General features: G+C 42.8%; 1 protein-coding gene across 1 annotated transcript in view; it reads right to left on the reverse strand.

The window, feature by feature from the left end:
• MAP3K15 (mitogen-activated protein kinase kinase kinase 15) overlaps nucleotides 1-21955 on the reverse strand; it is a 203522-nt gene that overhangs the window by 48726 nt on the left and 132841 nt on the right. Inside the window, exons 8-12 of the mRNA XM_030807584.1 lie at nucleotides 18891-19003; nucleotides 18191-18350; nucleotides 6938-7088; nucleotides 5203-5310; nucleotides 1773-1822 (exon numbers count right to left, since the gene is read on the reverse strand). Of these exons, the coding sequence (XP_030663444.1) occupies nucleotides 1773-1822; nucleotides 5203-5310; nucleotides 6938-7088; nucleotides 18191-18350; nucleotides 18891-19003 (582 nt within the window). The remainder of the gene's footprint in view (nucleotides 1-1772; nucleotides 1823-5202; nucleotides 5311-6937; nucleotides 7089-18190; nucleotides 18351-18890; nucleotides 19004-21955) is intronic.

The following is a 21955-nucleotide window of genomic DNA, read 5'->3' on the forward strand; positions in this document are numbered from 1 at the left end:
AGTTGGAGAGCCTCTGGAACGCTCAAAGTATACTCTTCAGGTCACATAGGTCCCGGGGAGGGGTGGGGCGAGGCTGATACGCCCTCAGGCCCTTTGTAAATCCCCACTGATGGCTGAAATGGCACCTAGAGGTACCTCTATGAGGAGGCACAAACAGAAGGTTCTTGACTACATGCTCTAACACAACTTAATTACTAAGTAATACATTTTTGAAAATCCTCACCAGGCACAGTGGCTCACGCCTGTAATCCTAGCATTTTGGGAGGCTGAGGCGGGCGGATCACTTGAGGTCAGGAGTTCGAGACCAGCCTGACCAACATGGCAAAACCCTGACTCTACAAAAAATACAAAAATCAGCCAGACATTGTGCCACATGCCTGTAGTCCCAGCTACTCTGGAGGCTGAGGCGGGAGAATCGCTTGAGCCCAGGAGGCAGAGGTTGCAGTGAGCCGAGATCGTGCCACTGTACTCCAGCCTGGGTGACAGAGCAAGACTCCGTCTCAAAAAAATAAAATAAAATAAACAAATAAAAAAATAAAATATTTTACTAGCAGATTTTCTGTCACCACCTGTGTTCAGGCAAGCTGAATGTTGCTTGTTGGATGAGCTGTAGAGTCAGGTACAGACACTGGGTGGAGATGGACCAGATAACATTTAAAGAAAGGCCTTTCTTGAGCTACAATGCCGTGTTTATTTCCATTTCCCTTGTGTGCCCACAAATAATGTGTCCTGATATTTTCCGAGTCTAGAAATTCTCGTAATACAATAAATTATTTCACAAATACCTTACCTTTCCTTTTCATGAGACTATAAACTCCTTGAGGACAGAGACCATATTTTATTCCCTTTTCTGCTGCTTTGTGTATGCTTTGCTTAGTGTATTTCAAATTGCCTATTTCCTGGGCAGTATCATCCTTAAGCACTACTTTGTACTTAAATTATTTCCCTCCTTTTAAGTGATGTTGACGGTATTCTAATTTCAATACTGATGTTTCCAGGACAGGATCACACTATGTCTGGAAGTAACTGGGGATTCATTCAGTGGCTGAGGTAGCCTCAGAATCAGAGAAAGGAATGTTCTAGTCCAAGCCCTTTATTTGAAGAAAATGGTGAAGAAACTGAGACTTAGAGAAGCTGAGTGACTTTCTTAACATCACCCAGCAAAGGGAGATCAGAACTCACATCTACTTCACAGCCAGTCTCACCCTCGAATGAGCTGCCAGGGTGACAAGTGCAGCTGAGATGTTTAGCCCTGCTTGGGTAAGGCCACACAGCTCAGGCTCAAACGGTCACCACTCCTGATCCAAAATGCAAGAGCTACGCCTCTCCCCAGAATACACCACCTCATGCCCTCCCTGAAAAAAATCTCCCAGCTCCATTACTCTGTCCACAAGACCCCAACCCAAGTGTCGCCACTAATCATCTCCTGGCTTCAGTTCTCAGAGTCACTGAGCACTTGAACATCTTTGGCTCAAAAAAGATACATCTTCTCTTCCTACAGATCACTTCTTTAAAAAAAATGGCACAAGTGAGTTTAGTCTGCTGAGTATGAGTAAAGCTACTCTATTATAATAACCCAAGAAGTTCTTACTAGAAGTACACTAGTACTAATAACTAGCTCAGGCAGGACAACAAAATAGAAGAGAGTCCATTTTGCATTCCATTAAAAATAAGAACATTCCATATTATGAGTAAGTGGAAACATTAAAGTGTATAAAACATTATCATCATTTGCATTAAAACAGTAACTCCATTTCCTCCTATGTTCTTACCTTATTCCCTTTATGGAGGAGGCTGTGAAATTCCATTCGTGCATTTGTTTCTGCAAGTTATCAAAGACAGAAGTCAATAGTTTGAGTTTTTTTAAGCAAATGATTTTTTTGTTTCATTCTATGGTCGATCATTTCTGCTATTTTACCTGCAGTAGTGATTTTTTTTACGGGTTAGAGCAATACACCTTGTATAACTTGGAACACCAGAAACATTTTCTTATGTATTATAAAAATTCGTTTGTATCTCTAATCCAGTTTAAACGATGTAAATTTGAAATAATCTAAGTTTCAGATAGAAATAATAAGCATAGAATAAACACACTGTGAGTGGCTTTTCATCTTCTGTCAACATAATAGGCAAACTCTAAAACAAGCAAGGGAATAGCCCACCTAAGTTGAGTGACTTGCAAAAATGTTGGGAGAGGCAAGACTGTGACAGATACCTTTCAGCACTCATCAGTCTTCCTTTTCTCCCTGAACATAGAGCTGAACTACATTTCCCAGCCTCCCTTGCAGCTAGAGAGATATACAGTGGAGTTTTGGCCAATGGGATGTGAGCAGGAACGCTGTACATCACCTGCAGGCCTGACTCAAAAACTCCACCGAACCCTCTATTTCCTCTTTCCCCATCCACTGCAAGATGGAATGCCCCCCACCACCACCCTCTGCGACCTGGATATGACATAAGGCATAGAAAAACTTTTATCATGTTAAGATACTGAGATTTGGGGGCTGTTTGTTTTAGAAGCTAGCTTACCATGACTAATAAAAAAACTAACTGGGATTTCAAGCAGCACCAAGTTGCACTTACAAACAAAAACTAACTCGGTCCCCTCCCTTCACTACCATTACACTTTGCACAAAACTAAGCCTGAGAAGGAACATCTGAAACTCCAGTTTTGGAAAATCCATAGGCAATAACATCAATACATCACAACTGCAGAAAATAATTTTAAGTAGGAAAATCCATTTGGGCCAGGTGTGGTGGTTTACACCTGTAATCCCAGCACTCTGGGAGGCCAAGGTACAGGGGCAATCACTTGAGGTCAGGAGTTCGAGACCAGCCTGGCCAACATGGGGAAATCCTGTCTCTACTAAAAATACAAAAATGAGCTGGGCATGGTAGTACACGCCTGTAGTCCCAGCAACTCAGGAGGCTGAGGTGGGAGAATCAGTTGAACCTGGGAGGCGGAGGTTGCAGTGAGCCAAAATCACTCCACTGCACTCCAGCCTAGGTGACAGAATGAGACCCTGTCTCAAAAAAAAAAAAAAATCCATTTGGTTGGCCTGAGGAATGTCACAGGCGACCAACCAAGCCACCCAGGGAAGAAAAGTATGAGAACCACGTGACTGAGCATTTGACTCAAGAGAACTGCCATGAGCAGGCACATGACTAGTTTCTTGCCATCCTGGAGCAATGACAACAGGAACAGACTGGGAAGATGGTTTCCAATGGGAGAAGTTCTAGTCATATGTGTTGATCAAGCACCTACCATGTATGTGCTAGGCAAAGTACTAATACTGAAGACACAGCAGAGAACCACAAAGTTCCTGCCCTCATGGGCCTTACATGTGAGTGAAGAGAGATGCACAATAGATTAAATAGTAAAATCATACCATGGGGGGTGCTGAAAAGTGTTATGAAGACAGATAAGGCAGGGAAGGGCATTAAGATAGGGCAGGGGGTCGCGTTGTTCAACAGGATGTTCAGGGTAGGCGTCGCTGATGACTTCTGAACAGAAAGCTGAAGTGGGGGAAGGAGGAAGCCACACGGATGCCTGGGGGAAGAGTTCCAGGCAGAGGGAACAGCAAGTGCAAAGGCCCTGAGGCAGGGGTGTGCCTGGCACGTTCGGGGACCAACAAAGAGGCGAATATGGCTACAGTGGAGTGAGCGGGATGGGAGTGGAAGAGGAGGTTGGAGAGTTCATGGGCAAATCATGCAGGACCTCTAGGCCACCCTCGGGATGTCAGCTTTGACTCTGCGTGCGACGAGAAGCCACAGGAGACTTCTCCTAAGACGGTATGAGAATATGAAAGCCAGCAAATCACATCCAACTGCATAGAAAGGCTAAGCGTACTTCAGAGGAGACATGAGCCCAAAGTCATGCAGAGAGGATAGTGGCAGACAGCAGGAGTCGGCCTTTGGATTCAGGCACAGAAATGAGAGCCAGGGCAGACTCAAGAGAGTCTTGTCTGACCCACAGCCACCTGCAGGAGGCTGCACATATACAGAAAGCTTAGCCACGTGAGTTTCCAAAGTCTTCCCCAATGGCAGGTCTATTCCAGGGTGGATTTAGAGAACTTCCTGATTTGGGAGGAACATTTACCAGTTAAGTAAACAACACATTTTATGTCATAATCAACAGGCATTTGTTCAGGAGTGGGTAACTGTTCCACAGCTCCTGCAGCTACAAACATATAGAAGTCATGTATGGGCATTCTTGGGATGTTCTTCTGTGCATGATACAGGCAATTGGTAGCCTAGAGACACTCAGTGGAAGGAATGAAGGTGTGGTTAAAGACAACTTTGCAAAAGCTAGGACTTGGATAATCGGAAGAAGGAAATCCCAAAAGGAAAAAGGATGGGAATGAAAGGGTAGACAGGAGCTCCCGCAGGGACAGCTCAGGGGCTAGTAAGTGGACAGCCTGACTGGCATTGAGGGCTGAAGAGAAAGAGGAAGGGAGGGGGCAGGATTATATAGGGAGGGACTTGAACACTTAGTAAAAGAGTCTGAGTTTTATCTGGAAAGCCACAGGATCCAGTAATGGTTGAGGAATATCAAGAAAGCCAGTGTAAGTGCTTCTAAAAATATATTACTATTTTATTTTCCTAGAGACAGGGTCTCACTGTTGCCCAGGCTCGAGTGCAGTGGTGCGATCATAGCTCAATGCGGCCTCAACCTCACAGGTTCAAGCGATCCTCCCACTTCAGCCTCCCAAGTAGTTGGGACTACAGGTGTGCACCACCATGCCCGGCTAGTTTTTTAAATTTATTTTTCTTAGAGATGGGGTTTGGATGTGTCACCCAGGCTGGTCTCGAACTCCTGGGCTCAAGCAATCCACCTGCCTTAGCTTCCAAAAGTGTTGGGACTACAGCTGTGAAACAACATACCAGCCTGTATCCTCTACCCACTTCCCTATGGTTTAACTATAAAAAAACAAACAAACAAACCTGTATTTGTTTTAATGTTTTTATACACACACACACACTCCCCGAACCCCACACCTCGCCACATGCCCACATACACACATGCCCACACACACACATAATGGAAAAATCTACTTTCTCTCATCTGTGATCATACTCTCTCGTATATTCTCATAATTCAGAAGTTAAACATCGGTGCCTTTCCTTCAAATACTACCATCTAGACTCTCTTATTTGAAAATTGAATCTCTGATTAAATTGCTTGTGATTTTTCCTCCTTACCATTTCTGTGGGTGACACATGCCATAAAGAAACCGTTCTCTCCTCGGCTTCATTGTTTATGGAAACATAAGAAGGCTGGTACACTTTGGTTGGCTCTATCACCAGAACCTGAAACAAGAACAGATGCCTGCTAACGTACACGGGTAGAAAACATAGCACACCCTGCCCAGCGAGGAGCCGGGGAGGTCCGTACTCAAGAAATCCTCACTGAGGGCCAGGCACAGTGGCTCACGCCTGTAATCCCAGCACTTTGGGAGGTTGAGGTCAGAGGATCACTTGAGCCCAGGAGTTCAAGGGCAACATATTGAGATGCCATCTCTTGGGGAAAAAAAAAGATGCCAGGAGATAAAAAAAGAGGTGATGGCCCATCATTAAGGTGTAATTTTGTTAAGAGAGAGGAGGGGAGGGGAGAGAGGGAGAAGAGGGTGAGGAGGAGGAAAGTGGGGAGAGAAAGGGTGGGGAGAAAGAAGAGAGGGGGAAGAAAGAGAAAAGGGGGAAAAGGAGGGAAGAAGGCAGCCAAAGGAAGAAAATGGGGAGAGAAAGGGGAGAGCACTTTGGGAGGCCAAGGCAGGCGGATCACTTGAGGTCAGGAGTTCGAGACCAGCCTGGCCAACATGGTGAAGCTCTGTCTCTACTAAAATACGAAAATTAGATAGGTGTGGTGGTGTACACCTGTAATCCCAGCTACTCAGGAGGCTGAGGCAGGAGAATCACTTGAACCCAGGAGGCGGAGGTTGCAGTGAGCTGAGATTGCACCACTGCACGAGACTCCGTCTCAAAAAAAAAAAAAAAAGAGGAGGGGAAGAGAAAGAGGAGGGGTGAGATGGGGAGGGAGACAGGGAATAAATCTCCAAAACAAATAAAGTAACATGTTTAAGATCACTAAACCTGCTTAGAGATTACACAGTTGTCTGCTCCATTATTTTTTTGTACCTTTCAGTAGGTTTGAAATATTTCATAACTAAAAAAAGATTTTAAAATATATTATTAACCAGCAACAAAATAATTATCATAATCATTTCAAACAATCTTTTATTAGATGCTTAATGAAATTCTTGGAAATGGCATGTTCACAAATTCTCAAAGCATAAATATGGAACACAATTATCTGAAGTTCAATTTCCAAGACATTCACATATCTCACTCATGACTGTGAGATGGTCATAACATTAAAAGAAAAACTCAATGAAAAGCTAAAAGCAATTTTGCCCTTTTGATAAGTTTTAAGTATCAATTAGTGGCTTCAGAGGCAAACCAAAGCTTAACAGGAAACCACGCTGAATTCCAAGTTTCCACTCATGGTGCTACATTGTTTTAGAGGAAAGTTTGTCTACTTTGGCACTAGTGACATTTTGGGCTGGATAATTCTTTATTGGAGGGGGCTGTCCTGTGCACTGTGGGATGTTCAACAGCATCCCTGGTCTCTATCCAGCAGATGCCAGTAGCGCCACCTTCTCCCCAAGTCATGACCACCAAAAATGTCTCCGGACATTGCCAGATGTACCTTAGGGGGACAAAGTTGCTTCCAATTGAGAATGACTATTATAGAGGATATGGCCAATGATCTATGAGTGAGCTGATCTATCACTTACTGATTTCACATAAGATTGATGTTTATCCCAACATTTAAAATTACTCTACGGTTTTCTTCAGTTCAGAGTATTCAATAGTTAAATAGCACCAATCCCTAGTTTTTTTTCCTAATCTTAAAAAAAATGGATTTATCATATCTTACTGGAAATCTGAGTCCATGAGTGACTTCATTTGTTGCCTCAAAAATTATATCTAACCAGAAGTTCAGCCGCTCTTGCCTGGGCGAGTGTTCAATAATGGGTTTCTTGAAGTGCCGAATTAGTAACAAGTTCTGAACTAATGATCGCAGGTACCTGGAAAAATCACAAAGCAATATGTTGGATGCCTTTAAAAGAAGCTTTCCGAAAGCTTTTATTCACTTAAATTCATATTATGTCATGAGTGCTTCATAAACGACTGCTCAGCAGCCACAAAACTAATTAAGAAAACCCAAGCAGTAGGCAAAGTAAGTCCATCCAACAAAATAACACAACGTGGCTTTTTACCAACACTGGGCTAACCTCAATTTTAGTGCCTACTGCCTAAAATGTGGAGATTGGAAAGCATGTGATAACTGTTTTAAATAACAAGGGCAGGCACAGCTGACTCTTGAACAACACAGGTATGAGCTGCGCAGCTCCACTTACACACGAATTTTTTTCCCCAATAAATACATTGGAAAATGTTCTGGAGATGTGCGACAATTTGAAAAACTTTGCAGATGAACTGTGCAGCCTAGAAATACCAAAAAAAATTAGAAAAAGCTAGGCATGCCATGAATGCATAAAATATATGTAGCTACTAGTCCATTTTATCATCTACTACCCAAAATATATACAAATCTCTTATAAAAAGTTAAAATGTACCAAAACTTATATACACACTTACAGACTGTATATGGCACCATTCCCAGTCAAGAAAAGTATAAACAAATGTAAAGATGTGGTATTGTATCAAGACTGCATAAAATTAACTGTAGTGCATACTGCACTACTGTAAGAATTTCGTAGCCACCTCCTGTTGCTATTGTGCTGAGCTCCTGTTGTAAGTATCTGCTAAAAACTCCACTGTGTGGCCAGGTGCAGTGGCTCACACCTGTAATCCCAGCACTGTGGGAGGCCTAGGTGGGCAGATCACCTGAGGTCAGGAGTTCAAGACCAGCCTGGCCAAAATGGTGAAATCCCGTCTCTACTAAAAATACAAAAATTAGCCAGATGCAGTGGCAGGCATCTATAGTCCCAGCTACTCGGGAGGCTGAGGCAGGAGGATTGCTTGAAGCTGAGAGACAGAGGTGGCAGTGAGCTGAGATCGCGCCACTGCACTCCAGCCTGGGCAAAAGAGCAAGACTGTCTCAAAAACAAATAACAACAAAAAAACTCCACCATGTGAGACTGATCATTTTTGCATGAGCAATTTGTCTCTCCAGTAAATTGCAGATCATAGTAAAAAGTGATCACTCACAGTTCTCATGCATTCTTCATTGGGTTTAGTGTGACACCACAAACCTTGAATAACACCATGGGACCCATACAGAGTGCCACTAGTGATACTGGAAACGCTCCCAAGAAGCAGAGAAAAGTCATGACATTACCAGAAAAAGTTGAATTGCTTGATATGTATTGCAGATTGAGTTCTGCAGTTACAGCTGCTGCCATTTCAAGATAAATGAATCCAGCCTAAAAATCGTTGGAAAAATAGAAAAGGAAATTCATGAAGCCATCACTGCAGCTATGTCAGTGGTTGCGAAAATCCTGCACTTTTTGCAAAATATAAAATACAAAATATTGTGTATGTTATTGGTAAGGCTTCCAGTCAACAGTAGGCTATTAGTAGTTAAGTTTTTGGTGAATTTTCAACTGAGCCCCTAACTTCCACATTGTTCAAGGGTCAGCTGTAGTTCAAAGTTCAAAGCAATTACAAAATCACAAAATTTCAAACTCATTTTCTTTTTAATTAAACATGTTATTTTGAGGTAATTTTAGATTTACATGAAGTGCTAAGAAACAATACAGAGAGAACCCATGTATCTTTGATCAGGTTTACTCCAATGGTAGCATCTTACAAAACTATAGTACAGTTTTTGGTGGAGCCAAGATGGCTGAATAGGAACAGCTCCAGTCTACAGCCCCCAGGGTGAGCGATGCAGAAGATGGGTGATTTCTGCATTTCCAACTGAGGTACCGGGTTCTTCTCACTGGGGAGTGTCGGAAAGTGGGTGCAGGACAGTGGGTGCAGCACACCGAGCGTGAGCTGAAGCAGGGCGAGGCACTGCCTCACCCGGGAAGTGCAAGGGGTCAGGAAATTCCCTTTCCTAGTCAAGGAAAGGGGTGACAGATGGCACCTGGAAAATCGGGTCATTGCTACCCTAATACTGCACTTTTCCAAGAGTCTTAGCAAACGGCACACCAGGAGATTATATCCCACGCCTGGCTGAGAGGGTACTACGCCCACAGAGCCTCACTCATCGCTAGCACAGCAGCCTGAGATCAAACAGCAAGGCAGCAGCAAGGCTGGGGGAGGGGCACCCACCATTGCCAAGGTTTGAGTAGGTAAACGAAGCAGCCGGGAAGCTTGAACTGGGTGGAGCCCACCTCAGCTCAAGGAGGCCTGCCTGCCTGCCTCTCTAGACTCCACCTCTGGGGACAGGGCACAGCCCAACAAAAGGCAGCAGAATCCTCTGCAAACTTAAATGTCCCTGTCTGACAGCTTTGAAGAGAGTAGTGGTTCTCCCAGCAAACAGCTGGAGATCTGAGAACGGACAGACTGCCTCCTCAAGTGGGTCCCTGACCCCTGAGTAGCCTAACTGGGAGGCACCCCCCAGTAGGGGCAGAATGACACCTCACACAGCTGGGTACTCCTCTGAGACAAAACTTCCAGAGGAATGATCAGGCAGCAACATTTGCTGTTCACCAATATCTGCTGTTCTGCAGCCTCCGCTGCTGAAACCCAGGCAAACAGGGTCTGGAGTGGACCTCCAGCAAATTCCAACAGACCTGCAGCTGAGGGTCCTGACTGTTAGAAGGAAAACTAACAAACAGAAAGGACATCCACACCAAAACCCCATCTGTACGTCACCATTATCAAAGACCAAAGGTAGATAAAACCACAAAGATGGGGAAAAAACAGAGCAGAAAAACTGGAAACTAAAAATCAGAGCACCTCTCCTCCTCCAAAGGAATGCAGCTCCTCACTAGCAACGGAACAAAGCTGAATGGAGAATGACTTTGACGAATTGAGAGAAAAAGGCTTCAAATGATCAAACTACTCCGAGCTAAAGGAGGAAGTTCGAACCCATGGCAAAGAAGTTAAAAACCTCAAAAAAAAATTAGATGAACGGCTAACTAGAATAACCAATGCAGAGAAGTCCTTAAAGGACCTGATGGAGCTGAAAACCAAGGCATGAGAACTACGTGATGAATGCACAAGCCACAGCAGCCGATTCGATCAACTGGAAGAAAGGGTATCAGTGATGGAAGATCAAATGAATGAAATGAAGCAAGAAGAGAGGTTTAGAGAAAAAAAGAATAAAAAGAAATGAACAAAGCCTCCAAGAAATATAGGACTATGTGAAAAGACCAAATCTATGTCTGACTGGTGTACCTGAAAGTGATGGGGAGAATGGAACTAAGTTGGAAAACACTCTGCAGGATAGTATCCAGGAGAACTCCCCCAGTCTAGCAAGACAGGCCAACATTCAGATTCAGGAAATACAGAGAACGCCACAAAGATACTCCTCGAGAAGAGCAACTCCAAGACACATAATTGTCAGATTCACCAAAGTTGAAATGAAGGAAAAAATGTTAAGGGCAGCCAGAGAGAAAGGTCAGGTTACCCACAAAGGGAAGCCCATCAGACTAACAGCTGATCTCTCGGCAGAAACTCTACAAGCCAGAAGAGAGTGGGGGCCAATATTCAACATTCTTAAAAAAAAGAATTTAACCCAGAATTTCATATCCAGCCAAACTAAGCTTCATAAGTGAAGGAGAAATAAAATCCTTTACAGACAAGCAAATGCTGAGAGATTTTGTCACCACCAGGCCTGCCCTAAAAGAGCTCCTGAAGGAAGCACTAAACATGGAAAAGAACAACTGGTACCAGCCACTGCAAAAACATGCCAAATTGTAAAGGCCATCCAGGCTAGGAAGAAACTGCATCAACTAACGAGCAAAATAACCAGCTAACATCATAATGACAGGATCAAATTCACACATAACAATGTTAACGTTAAATGTAAATGAGCTAAATGCTCCAATTAAAAGACACAGACTGGCAAATTAGATAAAGAGTCAAGACCCATCAGTGTGCTGTATTCAGGAAACCCATCTCACGTGCAGAGACACACACAGACTCAAAATAAAGGGATGGAGGAAGATCTACCAAGCAAATGGAAGACAAAAAAAGGCAGGAGTTGCAATCCTAGTCTCTGATAAAACAGACTTTAAACCAAGAAAGATCAAAAGAGACAAACAAGGCCATTACATAATGGTAAAGGGATCAATTCAACAAGAAGAGCTAACTATCCTAAATATCTATGCACCCAATACAAGAGCACCCAGATTCATAAAGCAAGTCCTTAGAGACCTACAAAGAGACTTAGACTCCCATACAATAATAATGGGAGACTTTAACACCCCACTGTCAACATTAGACAGATCAACGAGACAGAAAGTTAACAGGGATATCCAGGAATTGAACTCAGCTCTGCACCAAACGGACCTAATAGACATCTACAGAACTCTCCACCCCAAATCAACAGAATATACATTCTTCTCAGCACCACACTGCACTTATTCCAAAACTGACCACATAGTTGGAAGTAAAGCACTCCTCAGCAAATGTAAAAGAACAGAAATTATAACAAACTGTCTCTCAGTGCAATCAAACTAGTACTCAGGATTAAGAAACTCACTCAAAACTGCTCAACTACATGGAAACTGAACAACCTGCTCCTGAATGACTACTGGGTACATAATGAAATGAAGGCAGAAATAAAGATGTTCTTTGAAACCAGCGAGAACAAAGACACAACATACCAGAATCTCTGGGACATGTTCAAAGCAGTGTGTAGAGGGAAATTTATAGCACTAAATGCCCACAAGAGAAAGCAGGAAAGATCTAAAATTGACACCCTAACATCACAATTAAAAGAACTAGAGAAGTAAAAGCAAACACATTCAAAAGCTAGCAGAAGGCAAGAAATAACTAAGATCAGAGCAGAACTGAAGCAAATAGAGACACAAAAAACCCTTCAAAAAATCAATAAAACCAGGAGCTGTTTTTTTTTTTAAAAGACCAACAAAACTGATAGACTGCTGGCAAGACTAATAAAGAAGAAAAGAGAGAAGAATCAAATAGACACAATAACAAATGATAAAGGGGATATCACCACCGATCCCACAGAAATACAAACTACCATCAGAGAATACTACAAACACCTCTACACAAACAAACTAGAAAATATAGAAGAAACGGATAAATTCCTCGACACATACACCCTCCCAAGACTAAACCAGGAAGAAGTTGAATCTCTGAATAGACCAATAACAGGCTCTGAAATTGAGGCAATAATTAATAGCTTACCAACCAAAAAAAGTACAGGACCACATGGATTCACAGCCGAATTCTACCAGAGGTACAAGGAGAAGCTGGTACCATTCCTTCTGAAACTATTCCAATCAATACAAAAAGAGAGAATCCTCCCTAACTCATTTTATGAGGCCAGCATCATCCTGATACCAAAGCCTGGCAGAGACACAACAAAGAAAGAGAATTTTAGACCAATATCCCTGATGAACATTGATGCAAAAATCCACAATAAAATACTGGCAAACCAAATCCAGCAGCACATCGAAAAGCTTATCCTCCATGATCAAGTGGGCTTCATCCCTGGGATGCAAGGCTGGTTCAACATACACAAATCAATAAATGTAATCCAGCATATGAACAGAACCAAAGATAAAAACCATATGATTATCTCAATAGATGCAGAAAAGGCCTTTGACAAAATTCAACAACCCTTCATGCTAAAAACTCTCAATAAATTAGGTATTGATGGGATGTATCTCAAAATAATAAGAGCTATCTGTGACAAACCCACAGCCAATATCATACCGAATGGGAAAAAACTGGAAGCATTCCCTTTGAAAACTGGCACAAGACAGGGATGCCTTCTCTCACCACTCCTATTCAACACAGTGTTGGAAGTTCTGGCCAGGGCAATCAGGCAGGAGAAGGAAATAAAGGGTATTCAATTAGGAAAAGAGGAAGTCAAATTGTCCCTGTTTGCAGATGACATGATTGTATATCTAGAAAATCCCACTGTCTCAGCCCAAAATCTCCTTAAGCTGATAGGCAACTTCAGCAAAGTCAAATCAATGTGCAAAAATCACAAGCATTCTTATACACCAATAACAGACAAACGGGAGCCAAATCATGAGTGAACTCCCATTCACAATTGCTTCAAAGAGAATAAAATACCTAGGAATCCAACTTACAAGGGATGTGAAGGACCTCTTCAAGGAGAACTACAAACCACTGCTCAATGAAATAAAAGAGGATACAAACAAATGGAAGAACATTCCATGCTCATGGGTAGGAAGAATCAATATCGTGAAAATGGCCATACTGCCCAAGGTAATTTATAGATTCAATGCCATCCCCATCAAGCTACCAATGACTTTCTTCACAGAATTGGAAAAGACTACTTTAAAGTTCATATGGAACCAAAAAAGAGCCCGCATTGCCAAGTCAATCCTAAGCCAAAAGAACAAAGCTGGAGGCATCACGCTACCTGACTTCAAACTATACTACAAGGCTACAGTAACCAAAACAGCATGGTACTGGTACCAAAACAGAGATATAGACCAATGGAACAGAACAGAGGCCTCAGAAATAATGCCGCATATCTACAACCATCTGATCTTTGACAAACCTGACAAAAACAAGAAATGGGGAAAAGACTCCCTATTTAATAAATGGTGCTGGGAAAACTGGCTAGCCTTGTGTAGAAAGCTGAAACTGGATCCCTTCCTTACACCTTATACAAAAATTAATTCAAGATGGATTAAAGACTTACATGTTAGACCTAAAACCATAAAAACCCTAGAAGAAAACCTAGACAATACCATTCAGGACATAGGCGTGGGCAAGGACTTCATGTCTAAAACACCAAAAGCAATGGCAACAAAAGCCAAAACTGACAAATGGGATCTCATTAAACTAAAGAGCTTCTGCACAGCAAAAGAAACTACCATCAGAGTGAACAGGCAACCTACAGAATGGGAGAAAATTTTTGCAACCTACTCATCTGACAAAGGGCTAATATCCAGAATCTACAATGAACTCAAACAAATTTACAAGAAAAAAACAAACAACCCCATCAAAAAGTGGGCGAAGGATAGGAACAGACACTTCTCAAAAGAAGACATTTATGCAGCCAACAGACACATGAAAAAATGCTCATCATCACTGGCCATCAGAGAAATGCAAATCAAAACCACAATGAGATACCATCTCACACCAGTTAGAATGGCCATCATTAAAAAGTCAGGAAACAACAGGTGCGGGAGAGGATGTGGAGAAATGGGAACACTTTTACACTGTTGGTGGGACTGTAAACTAGTTCAACCATTGTGGAAGTCGGTATGGTGATTCCTCAGAGATCTAGAACTAGAAATACCATTTGACCCAGCCATCCCATTACTGGGTATATACCCACAGGATTATAAATCATGCTGCTATGAAGACACATGCACACATATGTTTATTGCAGCACTATTCACAATAGCAAAGATTTGGAACCAGCCCAAATGTCCAACAATGATAGACTGGATTAAGAAAATGTGGGACATATACACCATGGAATACTATGCAGCCATAAAAAATGATGAGTTCATGTCCTTTGTAGGGACATGGATGAAGCTGGAAACCATCATTCTCAGCAAACTATCACAAGGACAAAAAACCAAACACCACATGTTCTCACTCATAGGTGGGAATTGAACAATGAGAACACATGGACACAGGAAGGGGAACATCACACACCAGGGACTGTTGTGGGGTGGGGGGAGGGGAAAGGGACAGCATTAAGAGATACACCTAATGTAAATGACAAGTTAATGGGTGCAGCACACCAACATGGCACATGTATACATATGTAACAAACCTGCACGTTGTGCACATGTACCCTAAAACTTAACGTATAATTAAAATAAGAAAAAAAAGAAAAAAAAACTATAGTACAATATCAGAACCAGGATGGTGTCACTGATACAAGGCAAGACGGTGAAATTTCCATCCCCACAGGGACCCCTTGTGTTGCCTTCCCACCATCATGCCTACTTCCCTCCCATCCCACCCCCTCTCTTACTTCTGGCAATCACTAGTCAAACTCACCGTCTTTTATTTTTTAAAAAATTAGAATCTGACTAGGTACATTTTGATGTTATGACATCTTGACTCTGACCACACCTTTGCTCTTTTCAGATAAATTGAACTTTCTGGGATATAGTTGCCAGGCAGTGGTGGTCACAACCTCTTTGGTACTAAACGGAATGGTTCAACTGAAAGCATCATAGTATTATTCTGCTCTTTGAGGATAAAAGCTGGAGCTATCCTGGGAAGACAGCCCATCTAGACTCCGACCGACTTGCTTGGGTACTCAGCAGGCCTGTGTTGTCCAAACTCCACACATTCAAAAGAAAGATCTGGCCCTGGACTGGCTATTGGGAGATCACCTCTAAGCCCTTGGGATATACTGCCAGCTAAGAGCATCTCTGTTTATCTGGGACCTTGGGCCATCCCAGATAGTTTATGCTAACCCTATGATTCATAGTCAGGGCCCTCGGCCGCATTGTATCAGTTTGACCTCTGGAGAGGTTGGAGCTGAGGTATTAGTATCAGCTGCATGAGGACTCCATGCCCAGGTGACCCATCCCCACTAAAAACCCTGGACATTAAGGCTCAATGAGCTTTACTGGTTGGCAAGACTTCATGCATGTTGTCACACATTTTTGCTGGGAGAATTAAGCACTGTTCACATGACTCCGCTGGGAAAGGACAACTGGAAGCTTGCACCTGCTCTCTCCTGGACTCTACCATATGTACCTTTCTGCCTTTGCTGATTTTAATCTGTATCCTTTCATTGTAATAAACCATAACTAAGAGTGTAACAGCTTTTCTGAGTTCTGTGAGTCCTTCCAGCAAATCACGAACCTGAGAAGGGTCTTGGGGACTCCTAACAACAGGTAATAGCACTTTAAGTCCTGTAAGTGAGCCCAGGTGCTGATGTAATGGGATTGTATCCAATGCTGGGGTCTCCAGTCCCTGAAGTTGGCTCCATCTGGCCCAGATAACAGCAATGCACTTTAAGATTAGTACTTTTCAAACAGCAGCCACTCCAGGAGGGCTAGAGGCCCAGCCTGGCTCTGTGTCCTCTCAGCTTCAGAGAACTTTCGAGAGGTTTGAGGGCCAAATTTAAGTTCCTTCAGATTGGGAAGAAATGGGGTCAAACTAAATATGACTGAAGAGATTCCTACCCCTGGTAATCCAGACTGATCCGCTGGACTAGGATGTAAGGGATGGCCAATGAACACAAATCGTTAAAAGTAGGTTTTTAAAAGTCCTGTAAATAATCCATACGCATTTAAGAAAAATCAGAAAACAAAGGTAAGAAAAAAATAGAATAAAAACTCCTAATAAGGCTATCTCCCTGAGATAACCACTGTCAATATTCTGAAGAAAATCATCATTTATTGATTATACAAATATCTATTGAGCATTTATTATGAGACTACAGCAATCAATAAGATAACCACTTTTTTTTTTTTTTTAAGGGTGAGAAGGGCAGGGTTTATTGGGCAAAAAGGAAATAAAAACAGTAACAGGGACTCTCAGCAAAGCAAGAGTTCTGCTGGTAGGCTCCCTGCCTCACAGATTGAATTCCCAGTTACCACCCAAGAACAGGGGAAGCCAGAATCTTCCCCTCTGCTAATGGTGTGAAATTCCATGGCTCCACCCCAGTGTGCATGCCTCCCTGTGCACAGGCCGGTCGAAGGTTCTCGGGGAACCCCTTTATACTTGGCTGTCTCACTGGGGTCAAACAATCCTCCAGCCTTGACCTCCCAAAGTGCTGGGATTACAGGCATAATCTACTGCATCCAGCCTCCAGTACTTTTATCATTGGTGTTTCTGTGAGATTTCTTTCTTTTTATATATATTTTATTATACTTTAAGTTCTAGGGTACATGTGCACAACGTGCAGGTTTGTTACCACAATTCTAACGGAGCTTCATGTCTATGGGGAAATCCGATACTGCCCACCCCTCCTGGGCCTTTCCCTACAAGTCACATGCCAAATACATATTTTTAATTAAAACAAGATCATATAGAACAGTGGTTCTCAAAGTGTGGTCATCAGAGCAGCAGCTTGTAATTTGTAAGTGCAAATTCTCAGGCGTCCACACAAGACCTACTAAGCCAGAAATTCTGAGAGTGGGCCCAGCAATCTGTGTTTTCTTTCTTTATTTTACCTATTGATTTTTGAGACAGGGTATCACTCTGTCACCCAGGCTGGATTGCAGTTGTGCAATCACAGCTCGCTGCAGTCTTGACCTCCCGGGCTCAAGCGATCCTTCTACCTCTGCCTTCCCGAGTAGCTGGGACCACAGGCGTGCGCCACCATGCCTGGCTATTTTTTTTTTTTTTTTTTTTTTTGTAGAAACTGGGTCTCACTCTATTACCCAGACTGGTCTCAAGCTACTGGGCTCAAGCAATCCTCCCACCTCGGCCTCCCAGAGTGCCGGGATTACAGGTATAAGCCACCACACCCAGTCTGTGTTTTAATAAACATAGGTTGATTCTGACGCACAACAAAATTTGAGAACCACTGATACAGAAAAACCTACCCAGGAATTGGCTTTTCTTACTCTACAACAAACCACGAACACGCTTCCACATCTCCAAACATTCTTTCCTGCACATTTAAATGGCCGTGTAAGGCTGTTGCTGTGCCACCGTTTTATTTACCATACCCTATTATTGTTCTTTTAGTTCCAGTTTTCATTTGTGATAAACATTTTCTTGGTGTGCTTTTTTCACTTTATTATATGCTTTCTCACAAATGCATAATACATACTAGTAGCCAAGAGTGTTTTGCTCTTGAGGACCTAGACAACCTGCAGAAATTAATAGGATAGAAGGCCTAATCTCAGGGATGAAGCAGGCAGGGATATATTCTGTGTGGATCTGTCTTTCCCTCCCTTCACATAAAAGCAAGGGAATTCTCAGAGCAGTTGTGTCTGTGCTAACTTTGCTTTAATGAAAAGTCAGAAGGAGAAACATAGTGATTATAAGGAAGACATTTCAGAACAAGATCATGTATTGAGATGGGTGATGACAATACACAGACACAACTCACCAGACTGGAGGTTTCAGTTTGAACAACCTCTCTGCTGCCTGGACGGCTTTCCCGACATCATTGGCCAGCATGCTGACGCTGAAGAACTGACCCACATCCCAGTAATTGTTCATTTTCTCCAAGCTCCCTTTTCTTCCCAACAAACTGTTCAGCCGGACACCTTAAGAATTTGAATTTTAGATAGTCAGAAAAATCTTTCTTAGTTTCTGTCATATTGAGGATAAGCAGGTATTTTATTTTGGCTGCTGTCTCAGGTGTGCTATAGGAAAAGTAACTGATTGTTCCTTTTGAAATATAATTCTAGTAGGACGGGCATGGTGGCTCACGCCTGTAATCCCAGCACTTTGGGAGGCTGAAGCAGGCGGATCACTTGAGGTCAAGAGTTCGAGACCAGCCTGGCCACCATGGTGAAACCCCATCTCTACTAAAAATACAAAAAAAATTAGCTGGGCATGGTGGCGGGCACCTGTAATCCCAGCCACTCAGGAGGCTGAGGCAGGAGAATTGCTTGAACCCGGGAGGCAGAGGTTGCAGTGAGCCAAGATCGCACCACTACACTCCAGCCTGGGCAACCGAGCAAGACTCTGTCTCAAAAAAAGAATAGAAATATAATGATATAATGCTAGTTATTTCAATGTAATTTTTAATGCCAAACTTGTATAATCAAAGCATCAACATCTGCAATAATAAACAGCTGTACCTATTTTCCTTAGTTCCAAGGAAGTTTCAAATTGTTGTCCAGCAACTATCAGCAAAACTGCAAGATTAATTCCCGAATAGAGAGATGACTGGAGTTCAAACCCTTTGCGATACCTGTAATTACAGAACCACCAAAGTCTTATTATATTACAACAAAAAATGTTTAAATAATGGTATAAACCAACTTTCTCATGAAAAGTTTTATTTCTCTGAATTTGTTGTTGCCCATTCCCCTCGCCGCCCACCACCACCTTTACCAACAGCCACATGCAGCTCTCTGGTAACTTTAAAAACGTCCTAATAGGCCAGGCGCCGTGGCTCATGCCTGTAATCCCAGCACTTTGGGAGGCCGAGGCACGTGGATTGCTTGAGGCCAGGAGTTTAAGGCCAGCCTGGCCAACATGGTGAAACCCCATCTCTACAGAAAAAAATACAAAAATTAGCTGGGTGTGGTTGTGTGTGCCTGTAATCCCAGCTACTCGGGAGGCTGAGGCAGGAGAATTAGCTTGAACCTGGGAGGTGGAAGCTGCAGTGAGCCAAGATCGTGCCACTGCACTCCAGCCTGGGTGACAGAGCAAGACCCTGTCTCAAAAAAAAAAAAAAAAAAAAGTCATAATAGCAACACAGTAACTTACACTAGGGAGTTTTAATTATTTTTGTTCATAAGATTTTTTATTATAAAAGCCTCAGTGACTATATAAAATAGGAAAATCATCATGAAGTACACAAAAGAAATTTAAAATCAATTCTAATCCTACTCCCAAAAGATCACCACGATTTGATGTCTGGAGTGCAGTGGTGTAATCATAGTTCACTGCAGCCTGGAACTCCTGCATCCAAGCAATCCTTCCACCTCAGCCTCCCAAGCAGCTAGGACCACAGGTTTGTGCCATCATGCCCAGTTAATTTTTTTTTTCATTTTTTAAAACACAGGGTCTCACTCTGTCACCCAGGCTGGAGTGCAGTGGCACAATCATAGCTGCAGCCTTGAACCCCTGGGCTCAAGTGATCCTCCCACCTCAGCCTCCCAGGTAGCTGGGATTACAGGCATGCGTCACCCTGCCCGCTTAAACCTTGTTTCTAAAGTTGGATTCCAATTATGCATTGAGTATTTTTTATTACATCAAAGTGGCATCAATGGTTGGCCATTTCTCTGCAAGCTGTTTGTTTGCTTTTAACAATATGGAGTTGTTTTTTCAGGCAGGAAGCAGTATTGCCAAAATCCTGGATCCCAAATAACTATAGGAGCAGTGGCAAAGTGAGGCCAGTGACAGGGATCTACTACATCAGGATAAGGAACAGGATACAAAATTGGGAATCCTATTTTTATACCAAAAGGTTAACAGTGACATTTTCACTCTCTTCTTTACCCTTCTCTATACATGAGAAGTTCATTTCTGTTCTATGAACAAGTATGAAAATTATAGGCAGGAAAAAAGAACTCAATGAAGTAATGACACAAATGTCTTTAAGTGGCACCATTTATACCAAAAACTCGCTAGTAGTAATTTTGTCACTCATGTGATGGCAAGAGAATTCAACAACAAAATATTAATTCTTGAAAGGAGAAGTTATCATTGAAGACAGTTAAAATATGGCTTTATCAATTCTGAGGCATAATACAAACACCCTCAGATCAGAGGACACCGAGAAAGTCCTTCCTACCTCGGTCAACAAAATTCAACCTTTTTTTTCCTGTGTGTTTTGGGAATTTTAAATTCTACATCCTTCTAAGTTGTGACTGTTTTACTTTCTTCTACTATGAAAAGTCATACTGAGAAGAGGGCAGAGAGGGTTGCTCCTCCAGAAGTCAAGCAGGCCCAACTTAGGGGCAGAGAAGATCTGAACTCCAGGCAGGACCGTAGTCCCAGATTCACCACTAACCAGCCCTGTGATCTTGGGCCAGCTCCCCACCTCCCTGAGCCATATGCTCCGTGTCTGCACTGGAGAGTGTGGGTTAGATGACATCCACGATAGATCTTACCCACAGCCACCATGCCCTGAGCAGAAGACGATGCTTCATTTGCTTCTGTACCTACCGCCACCACCTTCTGAAGCCGCTGGAGAAAAACTCCTAGGACTTTCTTGAAGGAGCCAAAGGCAGTGATTTTCTGACCTGGGGACTGAATTCCCCACCACCATAATGGGAACACAGCTTTCTGTTTTGGCTTTACCAAACATTAACTTCCCTTCGATACCCTGAGTGACTCCTCTCCACCACATGGTGCATTAGGAACTACTGGAAATTTAAAAAAAGAAAATGAGGTCATTATGTTCCAAGAACTTACACTATGGTGGAAGGGAATAAGATCTACACATAATTAGTGAGAGTGGAAGCAAGAATGTGTTAAGTATCTTAAAATCACACAAATTCAAGTCTAGAGGAACTCACAGAAGACATATAGGGCCATCTCACCTAGATACTTGAGATATGGCATAAAAATAAAGAGAAATGAGGCCGGGTGTGGTGGCACACGCCTGTAATACCAGCACTTTGAGAGGCCGAGGTGGGTGGATTGCCTGAGGTCAGGAGTTCGAGACCAGTCTGGCCAACATGGTGAAACCCCATCTCTATTAAAAATACAGAAAAATTAGCTGGGAATGGTGGCGTGTGCCTGTAATCCCAGCTACTCAGGAGGCTGAGGCAGGGGAATTGCTTGAACCAGGGAGGTGGAGGTTGCAGTGAGCCGAGATCACACCACTGCACTCCAGCCTGGGTGACACAGTGAGACTCAGTCTCAAAAAAAGAAAATAAAGGGCAAGAGAAATGAAACAGCAGTGATTTGGAAAGGGAGCCCTCAGCATAGAAAACGGCAGAAACAGAGACAGGAGTTTGGAAAACTCCTTAGGAACTACAGTTTAGTTGGACACACACCAGGTAGCGGGAAACAAGGCTAGAGGTAGGTTGGAGAAAGTGTTCAGGACACCTAGAATGGTGATCTGAGAGTCTGAATTTTTATATAGTAGGGAGCAGGGAGCCATGGTGGGTTCTTGAGCTTTAGGAAGAATAAGTTATAAATCTGTGAAGGATAGACTGAGCAGACAGCAAGCAGGGAGTCTACTTGG

The sequence above is a fragment of the Nomascus leucogenys genome, chromosome X (genome assembly GCF_006542625.1).
Source record: "Nomascus leucogenys isolate Asia chromosome X, Asia_NLE_v1, whole genome shotgun sequence".
Classification (NCBI taxonomy): Eukaryota; Metazoa; Chordata; class Mammalia; order Primates; family Hylobatidae; genus Nomascus; species Nomascus leucogenys.